General features: G+C 48.0%; 1 protein-coding gene across 1 annotated transcript in view; it reads right to left on the bottom strand.

The window, feature by feature from the left end:
- Positions 1-14,070, bottom strand: part of RALGAPA1 (Ral GTPase activating protein catalytic subunit alpha 1) — a 188,629-nt gene that overhangs the window by 58,782 nt on the left and 115,777 nt on the right. Inside the window, 1 exon segment of the mRNA XM_040412867.1 lies at positions 10,713-11,565. Coding sequence (XP_040268801.1) covers positions 10,713-11,565 — 853 coding nt within the window.

Genomic DNA, 14,070 nt, shown 5'->3' with positions numbered 1-14,070 from the left:
TTTCCAGCACGATGGAGAACCGTGCCATAAGGCAAAAGTTATAACTAAGTGGCTCGGGGACCAAAACGTTGACATTTTGGGTCCATGGCCTGGAAACTCCCCAGATCTTAATCCCATTGAGAACTTGTGGTCAATCCTCAAGAGGCGGGTGGACAAACAAAAACCCACTAATTCTGACAAACTCCAAGAAGTGATTATGAAAGAATGGGTTGCTATCAGTCAGGAATTGGCCCAGAAGTTGATTGAGAATTGCAGAGGTCCTGAAAAAGAAGGGCAAATACTGACTCTTTGCATAAATGTCATGCATAAATTGTCGATAAAAGCCTTTGAAACGTATGAAGTGTGTGTAATTATATTTCACTACATCACAGAAACAACTGAAACAAAGATCTAAAAGCAGTTTAGCAGCAAACTTTGTGAAAACTAATATTTTTGTCATTCTCAAAACTTTTGGCCACGACTGTACATTTTCTTCTGTCACAGATTCCATTGGTTCATCACTGATCTCAACATCTTCATGAGGAACAGAATTTATATATATATATTTTTTTTTAACAAAGAACTAATCAATTTTGCTAGTAGATGCCTCATTTTGCTTTCTTTGACTACTTAAAGCGGTTGTCCGGGTTCAGAGCTGAACCCGGACATAAATCCATTTTCACCCCGGCAGCCCCCTGACTTGAGCTTGGGAGCAGTTCATGCTAAATCGCGCAGGTCAAAGGCATTTTTTGGAGATCCGGTGACTTACCGGGGCTCTCCATGGGGTTGCCAGGAAGCCCGGTGATGTCACCGGCACTGATGGGCGGGATTTAGCGCTGCCCTAGCCAGTAAAATGGCTAGGGCAGCACTAAAGCCCGTCCATCAGAGCCGGTGACGTCACCGAACACACTGCCAGGCGGAAGTTTCCGCCCGGCCATGTGTTATTGAAAACGAAAGAGCCCGTGCCCTGCGCGATTTAGCGCAGGGCAAGGGAGCGCATCAGAGCATCAGATGCTCCGATGCTAGCCTCAGGAGAGCTGGCTGGGTGAAAATAAGGGTATGTCCGGGTTCAGCTCTGAACCCGGACAACCTCTTTAACTTTCTTTTCATAGCACCACTTTTGGTTCCAGGCATTGCCAATATTTATAAGTTCCAGGCATTGCCATTATTTTCATACCTGATGATAAAAATAAGGAATAATTATCCCTGACGTGGACAGTTGCGAAAAACATTAGCATGTTGGAAGTTCAGGTGTTTTTCACCGATCTCTGAATAGGTGGTTTTGCACTGCTGTAGATAACATAATAAGCCAGCAACAGGAAATAAAAAATACCGGAGCGCACAAGAAACATCGCAGAGGCTGAAAACCCTCAGAAAGAATTGTGGAGAATTGGTATTGGAATTGAATATCTAGTCCAGTGCGTCAAATCAGTGAAAATTCCCCATTCATTTTCATCTTTTTCTAAATTGGCTGCTTCGACTAGACTTTCATTTTCTGAAAAATTTACCTTGTGGTGAATAAATCTTTTACTGAATGCACTTCATAAGTAATTTTAAACCCACATTTGGCTGACAGTCTCAGAATAGATTTATATCATCTTTAGTGTTAACTGCAGTCAGGAGATTAAAAATACTAATAGGGTTTATTCATATTCACTTGAGTTGCAGCTGAATTGAAGTATATAGTTTAACATAGCAGACCATTAGCTTGGCTGTAGTCTAGGTGAATTGTTCTCAGTGAATAAACCCCCTGATATGGGCTGATGACGAGCATAGAAAATCACTGACTCCATTTTTTAGCTATACTACATTTTTATGTTTACCACGTAACAGCTTCAACTTTGAGCCTGCAACGCACTGGACGCGGGAGCCTGCAACGCACTGGACGCGGGAGCCTGCAACGCACTGGACGCGGGAGTCTGTAAAGCACTGGACGCGGGAGCCTGCAACCCACTGGACGCGGGAGCCTGCAACCCACTGGACGCGGGAGCCTGCAACCCACTCGACGCGGGAGTCTGTAAAGCACTGGACGTGGGAGCCTGCAACGCACTGGACGCAGGAGTCTGTAAAGCACTGGATGCAGGACTTCATTTTAAAAAAGAACAAGAACAAGAAAAAGAACAAGAGAGAGAATACAAGCCTTCCCCTGGCCCTGCTACCTGCTTGCCCATTCTGTCTCCTCAGTAGGTGCTACTGCCTCCTGCTGAGTCCGCACTGTACGAGAGGCAGGGAGATAGCAGAGGCGGTGAAGGGAAGAGTTCCAGAGCACACAATGACAGCCCCAGCCTTTCTGCTGCCTGGCCAACCGTACGCTGCCACAGAGCCAGCCCAGCCTGCAGGACATCACAGAGGCCTGAAGAGCAATTGCCTATGTGACTATGTGTGGCAGACATACCACACATTGCCGCACAGCAGAAAGGCCCATCAGCGGACTTGTAAAAAAAAAAATTGTTTCCGGGCCCGGACTGTGGGAACTTCCAGGTTTAAATATGGCCGCCGCTGCCCTCACGCGGCAGCCATCTTAGTGACATTCATGTGAGGCAGCCCGTGCGGATGAACACAGAGCGGTGATTATCGGAGTGGCAGCAGCCTGTAAAAAGAGCCTGGCCTGTTATTGCCACTTGCAGGGTTAAAGATGGCCGTCGCTGCTAACGGGCGGCGGCCATCTTGGTGACGTTACTGTGGCAGGCCTGTGCGGAGGAGCACAGAGCCCAGAGAGTGGCAGCATCACCGATCAGAGAGGCGAAGCTGGCAACCGATAAAAGGTACCAGGAGCCTCTTACAGGGCCCCTAGTGGCTGCGGGCCCTCGGTCCATGCCCGAGTATCCAGTCCACCGCTGCGTCCTAAACAGTCATTATAGCTCGGTTCTTATCTTAAAGGGAACCTGTCACCGGGATTTTGTGTATAGAGCTGAGGCCATGGGCTGCTAGACGTCCGCTAGCACATCCGCAATACCCAGTCCCCATAGCTCTGTGTGCTTTTATTGTGTAAAAAACCCGATTTGATACATATGCAAATTAACCCGAGATGAATCCTGTATGTGACTCCTCTCAGGGGACAAGACTCATCTCATTACACAAAATCCCGGTGACAGGTTCCCTTTAAATAAGTGTTTATGACCTCTTAGTAGTTTAGAGATGAGGGTTATTAGATGACCTGAACAAAGTAAAAGTCAAAGTACCAGTCACACAGCTAGAAAAACTGTTAACCCTTTGTGACAGAACAGCTCAATATATTTTAATAAAGGCCAATTGAAAAAAGGATTTTTTGCCTGAAATGAGTAAAATGCAATCATTAAAAAAAGTGCCTGCGAAAGTGTACATAGCCTTTAAGTCCGTAAACAGATGGCAAATGATGGGCTTCCATGTAAAATCCTTTAAAAATGTAAAAAAAATAATAATACCGGATTCCTTTATTCCGGATGACACCGGAGAGACGGATCCGGAATTTCAATGCATTTGTCAGACGGATCCGGATCCCTCTACAAATGATATTCGATTGCATACGGATTTCCAGATCCGGCAGGCAGTTCCGGCGACAGAACTGCCTGCTGGATCCTCACAACGCAAGTGTGAAAGTACCCTTACACGGACAGCAGACGGAAAATCATATGGTCGTGGGAATAAGGACTAATATAATGAAGTATGTTGTATACAGACAGGTCATGGATCCTCCATTAACTCTTGTCACAGACAATACTACGTGGAGACAAGCGCCACGGACACAGTCAAAAGAATCGCGCCAAGCAAAGAGCTGAGACATGTGGATAACAAGTTATACTACGAAAAAGAAAAAATACAATGCAACAGCACTCTGCAAACCCAAAAAGTACAAGGAAATATTCTGGTGCTAATGCTACGCTTATTTTGTAAAGTTCAGATTCTTGGCAAATACATTTTGTACTAAATTATTTGGGCCTGCAGTCACTGGAAGCCGTCTGGCACCAGGAGTATAGAGTGGGCTCAGCATGCATGTTGGTACCTGCATTCCCTGGACTTAATGGAGGCCATTATGGCACCAAAAATGGTAAAAAGGCAGAATGGACCCAGCATGCATGTGGAACCTGCACTCCCTGAATTTTATGGTGGCCATTATGGCACTATAACAGGTAGTATTTAGTGTTAGGTTCCCGTCTTACTGAGATCGCCTAGACGTTTGGCAGACGGGTCCAAATAATTTTGTACAAAATGTATTTGCCAAGAATCTCAAATTTACTAAATCAGCGTAGTATTAGCAGCAGAATGTTTTCTATTACTATGGCATTATTGAACTTTATTTTGTTTGCAGAGTGCTGTATATGCTTGGCAGGGCGCCCCTGCACATTGGGATGTGTTGGCTGACCCCCTTTTTCTTACACAAGATATGCTCAACACGTAATACAAAAGAAAAGAACATGGCGTTCACCTGGAGGATGCTGAACAGGACATATCAGCCGTCAATATGCAGAATGTCCTAGTTTTTATAATGACACAATAACCACATATCTGATTACTGACGACACACTGTGCAATTCACTAAAACGTCCAACATCAGGAAGCTCCACGTCAGGGGCACATCAGACAGTGATTTATCAGCTTGTAGCTCTACAATACTAAATCCTCCACACAGTCCAAATGCTGGAGCAATCTAAGTATAATAATCAGGCGATGCAGATATATATTTATCAGTGTAAATCTGAATTACCTGATTGTACTGTAAAAAAGTTTTAAAGAGGACTTTATTTTCCTTGTTTAATTAAAGGGGTTGTCCCACAAAAAAAAATATTCTATAGTTTTTAAATCAGCCCCTGGATCTAAATACTTTTGTAATTGCATGTAATTACAAATTTAGCATAACCACTGAGCTATTCAATAAAATGTATCTGTATAGCGCCACCTGCTGTTAGTTTCTTTATTTCTTTGTCCTGCTCACTGAGATGGCCGCACATGCTCAGTTTCATCCTTTAACTGCCTCCAGAACTGTGATAGGTGGAGCATGGACACGCCCCCTTAGCTGCAGCAGATAAGACACTCCCCTTGAGCTTTCAGCTTGATACAAATCTAGCAGAGCAATGAATGGGGAGATCTCTGGATCCATGTGAGGTACAGGGCTGGTTCTAGCTTTGTTAGAAAGAGGTTGTCGTGTCCTGTATGACTCAGAGAAAAATGTCCCACGGCGCAAAAGACCAACCACAGGTCACCAGGATCTTGGTTCAAAGTATTCATTACAGCGATACAACGCGTTTCAGGGAATCCCCGAAATGCATTGTATCGCTGCAATAAATACTTTGAACCAAGATCCTGGTGACCTGTGGTTGGTCTTTTGCGCCGTGGGACATTTTTCTCTGGAACTTTGCATCTTCTTGGGGATTCCAGGCATCTCCGATAAGAAGACTCTATCCGTGGCTGCAGACTTACCACTCTCCGGGCTCTCAGGACCCACTTCGATGAGCGTTCATTAGAGTTGTGCCTATTATTAGCACAACCCAAAAAGGTGAGCCTTGTATTTGTTCTTTATTTTTCTGTCCATTGCGGAATTACCCTATAGTGCGCCCATCTGCTTAATTACAGCACGAACCAAGCCTGTGTACAGTGTCCTGTATGATTTCTGATGTTCATTTTTTTACATTAGTCATGGGATAAGGAGACTTTTGTATTACTTACCAGTAAAGTCTCTTTCTCGCTCTTCCTTGGGGGACACAGGAAACCATGGGTATAGCTCTGCTCCCTAGGAGGCGTGACACTAAGTGAAAGCTGTAAGCCCCTCCTCCATCAGCTATACCTTCAGCCTAGAGAGAGACTGCCAGTTGCGTGTCCAAGTAGTGAAAGATAACCACCAACCGGAAAAAAGAACTGTCAAGCCCCAACGGGGCAACCAAGCCGGAACCACAACTGTAAACCCAAATGAAGGGCGGGTGCTGTGTCCCCCAAGGAAGAGCGAGAAAGAGACTTTACTGGTAAGTAATACAAAAGTCTCCTTTTCTCGCCCATATTCCTTGGGGGACACAGGAAACCATGGGACGTTCCAGAGCAGTCCCAGAAGGGAGGGACCAGAACAAACTAGACCAACACCAGAGGCATCAATCAACTGCCGCCTGCAACACCAGACGGCCTAAAGCAGCGTCAGCCGACGCATGAGTATGCACCCTGTAGAACTTGGTGAAGGTGTGCAAGGAGGACCAAGTGGCCGCCTTGCAAATCTGCTCCGTAGAAGCCGGATTCCTCTGAGCCCAGGAAGCCCCGACCGCTCTAGTGGAGTGAGCGGTAACACCAAGGGGCGGAACCTTGCCCTTGGCGAGATAAGCCTCAGTAACAGCCATCTTGACAAAACGGGCGATAGCAACTTTGGACGCCGCCATCCCTCTGTGCGACCCCTCCGGAACCACAAAGAGCGAGTCAGTACGCCTGAAAGAGCTGGTTACCTCCAGGTAAACCTTGAGCGCCCTGACAACGTCCAGGCGATGAAGCTTCCTCTCCCGAGGGTGGGAAGGGGAAGGACACAAAGAGGGGAGAACGATGTCCTCGTTCAGATGAAAGGCGGAGACCACCTTAGGAAGGAAGGGACCGGACGAAGAACCACCTTGTCCTGGTGGAACACTAGGAAAGGTTCCAGACAGGAGAGTGCAGCCAATTCGGACACCCTCCGAAGAGAGGTGACGGCTACAAGGAAAATAACCTTGCAGGACAGAAGTCGCAAGGAAACCGTCCGCAGAGGCTCGAAAGGAGAAGCCTGGAGCGCTGAGAGAACCAGGTTCAGGTCCCAGGGCGGTACGGGGGAACCGCGTGAGCCACGCCCTGAAGGAAGGTCTTGACAGGACCAAGGGGGGCCAGTGGGCGCTGAAACAAAATGGACAGCGCAGACACCTGACCCTTCAAAGAACTAAGACCCAGACCTTGGGCAAGTCCGCTCTGCAGGAAGGACAAAACGGTGGGGAGAGAAAAGCGGAGCAGAGGAATCCCCAGATCGGCACAGAACCCCAAATAGGTCCTCCAGGTCCTATAATAGATCCTAGAAGAGGACGGCTTACGGGCGCGGATCATGGTGCGGACGACGTCCGCAGAAAAACCCCTACGTGTCAGGACGGTGGTCTCAACAACCACGCCGTCAAACGTAGGGACCTTAAACGCGGGTGGAAGATCGGTCCCTGAGAGAGAAGATCTTCCCTGGCGGGCAGCCGCCAGGGCGCGTCTGCCAGGAGCAGCATGAGGTCGGCATACCAAGACCGGCGGGGCCAGTCCGGAGCGACCAGAATCACCGAGACGCCTTCCGCCGCAATCTTCCGAAGGACCTTGGGCAGGAGTGGGATGGGAGGGAATATGTATGGACGCGCGAAGCCTCGCCAAGGAAGAACGAGGGCGTCGGCTCCGCAAGCTCCCGGATCCCTGGCCCTGGACAGATAGGCGGGGACCTTGTGATTGAACTTGGAGGCCATGAGGTCCACGTCCGGTATGCCCCAACGAAGGCAAATGGCCTCGAACACCTCCGGGTGAAGAGACCACTCGCCGGGGTCGACGGTGGTGCGACTGAGGAAGTCCGCCGCCCAATTGTCCACCCCTGGAATAAAAATTGCAGATAGAGCCGGGACGTGGGCTTCCGCCCAACGGAGAATGCTGGTGACCTCCCGCATCGCTGCAGCGCTGCGAGTGCCCCCCTGGTGGTTTATGTACGCCACGGCCGTGGCGTTGTCCGATTGCACACGAACTGGATGACCCTTCAGCAGATGAGTCCAGTGTCGCAGAGACAGAAGGGCCGCTCTCAGCTCCAGGACATTGATCGAGAGTTTGGACTCCGATGGAGACCAAATGCCCTGGACGGATCGGGGAGGAAACACGCCTCCCCAGCCCAAGAGACTGGCATCGGTTGTTACCACCAACCAGTTGAGCGGCAGAAAGGACCTGCCCAGAAGAGGGGACTGTAACCACCAGCGGAGAGATGACCGCACCGGAGGCGATAGATGGAAGGGATGATCCAGAGACTCCGGCGATTTGTCCCAGGAGGAGAGGATCGCCCGTTGGAGAGGGCGGGAGTGAAACTGCGCAAATGGGATCGCCTCGAAGCAGGCAACCATCTGCCCCAAGACCCGCATGCAGAAACGGAAGGACGGTCGACGGTGGAGAAGGAGACCCCGAATCGCCCGACGGAGGGTCAGTCGTTTTTCCGAGGGAAGACGTACCTCCGCCGCTCCGGTGTCTAAAAGCATTCCCAGGAAGACCAGTTGTCTGGAGGGGGGAGGGAGGACTTGGGGAAGTTGATGACCCAACCGAACCTCGCCAGGGTCTCTAGAGTGAGATCCACGCTGGCAACCGCTTGAGAAAGGGACGGAGCTTTGATGAGGATATCGTCCAAGTACGGTAGCAGAAAAACACCCCTGGAGCGGAGTAAGGCCAAAACCGGGGCCAGGACCTTGGTGAACACCCGGGGGGCTGTTGCCAGCCCAAAGGGAAGGGCGACAAATTGGAAGTGAAGGTCCCCCACGGCGAATCGGAGGAAGCGATGGCGACACCGGGCTACCGGAACATGGAGGTAGGCATCCTGTATATCGATGGAAGACATGAAATCTCCCCGCTCCAGGGAAGCCACCGCGGAACGGAGGGACTCCATCCGAAACCGTCGAAGGAGGAGAAAACGGTTGAGCCTTTTGAGGTCCAAAATGGGCCGCACCGAACCTCCCTTCTTGGGAACTACAAAGAGGTTCGAATAGAACCCTTGGAACCTTTCCTCTAGAGGAACGGGGGTAATCACCCCCCTGTCCAGTAAGGCTTGAACAGCCGCGGAGAACGCAGCCGCGCTTTTCGGGTCCCGCGGCGGGCGGGAGCGAAAGAACCGATCTGGAGGGAAGGACGCGAATTCGATTTTGTATCCGGAAGACACAATTTCGAGAGCCCAGGCGTCGGAGACGTGAGCCATCCATACGTCCCTGAAAAGGAGGAGCCGGCGCACCTTCAGGCAGAGGACTGCTTTGCTGCGGGTGTGCGGGCAGCCTGCGGCCTGCGCCAGGAGGGCTGCGCCCGAAAAAAAAATAAAATAAAATAAAAAATTTTTAGGAAAGCAACCCTGCCTAAGCAGGGAGTGTCTTGCCTCCTTGGACACTAAGCAAAAACTGGCAGTCTCTCTCTCCAGGCTGAAGGGTATAGCTGATGGAGGAGGGGCTTACAGCTTTCACTTAGTGTCACGCCTCCTAGGGAGCAGAGCTATACCCATGGTTTCCTGTGTCCCCCAAGGAATATGGGCGAGAAAATCCCTTTATGTACCTTTACTTGTGGGGTACCCTCCACTGATGCTGCCACCCTTGTTCTTTTTTTCAAATACCCCTCGCAGTGCCCTCCTGCAGTTTTCGCACCCAGTATGTCAATACTGAGCATCGGTACAGGGAGGAGGAGACTCCAGGGTTTCACAGGGGGCGTCTCCTTCTCCCTGGTTGTGCCGCTGTCCAATCGCAGCAGAGCGCGGCTCAGCCAGGGAGAAGGTAAGCAGTTTTTCTCCCTGGCTGTGACACTCTCCTCTGTGATTAGACCGCGGCACAGCCAGGGAGAAGGAGACGCCCCCTGTAAAACCCTGGAGTCTCCTCCTCCCTGTACCGATGTTAGGTATTAACATACTGGGCACAAAAACTGCATGTGGGCACAGTGGGGCATGTGAAGGGTATTTGAAAAAAAAAAAGAACAAGAATGGTAGCATCAGTGGAGGGGTACCCCGCAAGTAAAAGGTACTTAATTAAACTAAAAAAATTCCATGAAATGTCCTCTTTAGGCCACCTGCGCATGTTGCAGAATACGTGCAGTTTTTCCATGTGGATTCCCATGTGGAAAAAACTAATCTTAGGGCACTTTCACACTAGCGTTTTTGTTTTCCGGTATTGAGTTCCATCACAGGGGCTCAATACCGGAAAAAATGCATTCTGAATGGAGAGCAATCCGTTCAGGATGCATCAGTTCAGTCCCTCTTACGTTTTTTGGACGGAGAAAATACCGCAGCATGCTGCAGTTTTCTCTCCGGCCAAAAATACTGAACACTTGCCGGAATGCCGGATCTGGCATTCATTTCCATTGAAGTGTACTAGTGCCGGATCTGGCATTAAGTGTTCCAAAACGGATCAACCATAACGTTTAGTAGGGGTGACCCTGCTAGTTATAAACATACTCTCCAATCCAGTGGTGCATTTAGGAGAAATAGGTGTTTAAAAAATATGCAAATTAGGACTTAGGTGCACCCAGGGTGGGCTTTAGCAGCTCTGTGCAACCTAGCTCCTCCGCTCTGTTTCCTTGGACATTCCCCCCCTCAATCTGGACACCTGGTCCTGTCAATCAAATGGAGGGGGAAGTCCAGGGAAATTGAGCAGAGGAGTTAGGGTGCACAGAGTTGTGAGGGCCTGCCCATGGTGCACTCAAGCCCATATTTGTATATTTTTTTTAAAACATTTCCCCTAAATGAAGCAACAGATTGGCGAATGACAGGTATGGTTTTATTTGGCAAAGTCAGCCTTACTAGGCGTGGCTGGTTTAATAGGGTTGATTCGGCTGACAGATGTCCACTGACAGTGCTAGAGCAGCTTGAGTACTGGATTTCAACTTGCCACATCCTTCATTCCCCATGAGGAAAACCAAACAAACTCCATTATAGTAGATAGGGTCTGTTCAGCTTCACTGGTTTCAGAAATAACTAGTGGTTGTGTGAACGTGGCCTAAGAAGCAAATACAATCATTTTATTTAAATGGCAAGAAGATAAAAGTTCAGTTCAGCATAGGATTTTTACCTTTTCTCCCAGGAGTTCATGCCTAAAATGCTGAGCAGCAGTCGGGAGTAGTAGAAGGCTGACTCTGGTTTTTGGTTGTCTGGTTCCTCTTGAGGCATTGCTCTCATGTGGAGGTTACTGAAATGCTTCTCTACAAATTCCTTCTCTTCTGCGCTTTGCTTTAAAATAGCATTACTGACCTCATTCTCCAGTTTTTCAGAAAAGCAGGCAGGTGGTGGAGAGGGAACGTTTAGAGGAACTCCAGCTCTTTGAAGGCACTCAGGACCTGTGGCTCCCAGATACTGCAAAAGGCAGTCAAGAGCATCCTCCTCATCTGACAAGCTGTCCCATAAAGGCAGAGCTTCCATGCCTCTTCTTCTAGACTGAACCGAGGAGTGTTCCTCAGACTCCCGTTGGCCTGTTGACTGTTCTTCTTCTACAGTAACAGAAGACGCATTAAAGGCAGGAAGAAGGGAAGACCACTGAGATTTTTGTCCTGAATGTTCAAGGGCAGGTCCATAAAGGATGGAAGATTCCCAACTGTACTTGCCCGAAAGGTCCCTCATGATAATGCGAACCATTGAACTAGCAGAAGATAGTTCCTCACCAGGAGGCAGCTTCTCCTCTGCTGGGATCTGCAGGCAGGACACTAGTGTGGTATTATTCAGTACAAAGAACTGAAGGTTGGGGCTATGGAAGAGCTGTGGGGAGAGGTCAGAGCTTTCACTGTAGGGGTTGTCATGATTCTCACAGATCTGGCTAGTCAGCATGGCAGGGTCTCCACTCATGGGATAATGTCCTAGGTGGTTCACCAGATGTGAGATAACGGTTCTTGCTGCTACTGGGATCAAGCCTTGCTGCTTTTGGGTTTTCACTGTAATTAAAAAAATACATTGTAGTGCAAGAACATAATATACATTTATAATCAAAGTCCACATTTTAATTATTTTTTAATGTTAACCAGGATATAACTTGTATTAATGTATGTGCTGTTGCTTAGACAGTATTAATATACTCCATAGCACTGGACAAAGATAGATACTCCCTTCAGCCCTTAAACCATTTACGGCTCATAATCTAAATTTCCCCTCCTCAAAACTGGTCAAATTTTAAGGCAAGTCAGTAGGCTTTTAGAAAGTGGGAGGGAACTGGAGAAACAGAAAAAACCCACAACACATGCAGAACATACAAACACAATGCAAAACTTGTCCTTGGTTTAAGTCTAGTCTAGTTTCCCAATGCTGCAAGCCACAGTACTAATCACTAATCCACTATATATATGGTACTTGGACATACACAGATTGCCATCATGAACACCACCACGTAATACTGTGTAGGTTCTCCTTGTGCCACCAAAACAGATCTGACCTATTGAGACATGGACTCTTCAACACTTCTGAAGGTGTCCTGTGGTATCTGGCATCAAGTGAGCAGTAGAGTAAACTGTGAGGTGTGCACGGTTGCCAACCAGAATGTTCATTTTTTTCTGGACAACTTTTCCCAAAATCCCAGACAGCCAGGATTTATTTTATGGACAAGTTGGAAAACCATAATGAATGATAAAGATTACATATCTATAGCTCAATACAGTATACTGATCCAAACTCACTGGCCCCCTCTACTGTGAGCTGTAAAATGATAATTACCACTACAATAATCTAATCAAGTAGCAGCAGCCAAAAAAAAAAAAAAAAATCAAGGACGCATCTATTTTTTTCACGGACGGGGAAAAAAAGTCACCTATTTTTACAGACTGTCCAGAAATTTCTGGACGGTTGGCAACCCTGGAGGTGTGATCTCCATGGATTAGACTTGTTTTTCCAGCACATCCCACAGATGCTCGACTGGATTGAGATCTGGGAAATTTGGAGGCCAAGTCAACACCTTTAACTTGTCATGTTCCTAAAGCCATTTCTGCACAATTTATGCAGTGTGGCTGGGACATTATCCTGCTGAAAGAGGCCCCCGCTGTAAGGCAATACTGTTTCCATTAATAGGGGTATTGGTCTGTAAAATATCTAGTTAGGTGGATCTCGTCAAAGTAACATCCATATGAATGCCAGGCCCCAAGGTTTCTTTTGTAGAACATTGCCCATAATATCACACTACCTCCACCGACTTCCCTTTCTCTGACATTTGCATCTCTTCCCCAGGTTAGCAATGCATCCACACCATGGATTTCTGATGCTCGTATACCCACTGTAGGTACTTTCAGCGGTAGACAGGGGTCAGCATGAGCACTCTGACCGGTCTATACAGCCCCATATACAGCAAGCTACGATACACTGTGTGCTGACACCTATTATAGCTAGCAGTAACCTTTTCAGCAATTTGCGCTACAATAGCTCCTCTGTAAGATCACACCAGACTAGCCTTTGCTCCCCACATGAATCTATAAGCCTTAGGCCCCTATGAACCTGGTTTACGTCATTGGACCACTTTGGTAAGGTACCAGCCACTGCAAACACCCCACCAGACCTGCCATTTTGAACATGCTCTGAATTGGCCGTTTAACAATCACAACTTGTCCCTGTCAAAGTGGCTCAGATCCTCATGCTTGCCCATTCCTTCTGCTTCCATCACATCAACACTCACTGACTCCTATATCCCACCCCATGGCAGGTGCAAATGAACAAGATAATAATGGTTTTCACTTCACTTCTCCGGTTTTAAAGGGGTTTTCCAGGATTTTCCTCTGGATAGGTCATCAGTATATGATCGGTGGCGGTCTGACACTTGGGACTCCCGTCCATCAGCTATTTGCGAGGGCACCAGCGCTCACAGTAGCGCCGTGGCCTTCTCAGTGCTTACTAAGCACAGCGCCGTACATTGTATAGTGGCAGTGCTTGGTATCGCGCTCATCACACTTCATTGGGGCTGAGCTGCATCTAAGAAAAAAAAATGAAAAAACCAAGCAATAGCTCTCTGCAAACCAAATAAAGTACAATAATGCCCTAGTTATAGAAAATATTCTGGAGCCAATGCGACGCTTATTTTGTAAATTTGAGATTCTTGGCAAAAATATTTGGGCCCGTCTGCCGGCGCCAAGGTTATCTCTGTAAGACGGGAACCTAACACTAAATACTACCTGTTATGTGCCATACATAGGCTGATTTTAATTAGTGTAAGTATAAAGCAGTAGCCTGCTTTCCTTGCATTCATTGGAAGCCGTCTGGCACCAGAAGTATAGAGTGGGCTCAGCATGCATGTTGGTACCTGCATTCCCTGGATTTAATGGAGGCCATTATGGCACCAAAATTGGTAAAAGGCAGAGAGGACCCAGCATGCATGTGGAACCTGCACTCCCTGAATTTTATGGTGGCCGTCATGGCACATAACAGGTAGTATTTAGTCTTATGTTCTGTCTTACAGAGATCGC

This window comes from Bufo bufo, chromosome 11, assembly GCF_905171765.1.
Source record: "Bufo bufo chromosome 11, aBufBuf1.1, whole genome shotgun sequence".
NCBI lineage: Eukaryota > Metazoa > Chordata > Amphibia > Anura > Bufonidae > Bufo > Bufo bufo.
The sequence above is the reverse complement of the archived record's forward strand: the minus strand, read 5'-3'. Positions and strand labels throughout refer to the sequence as shown.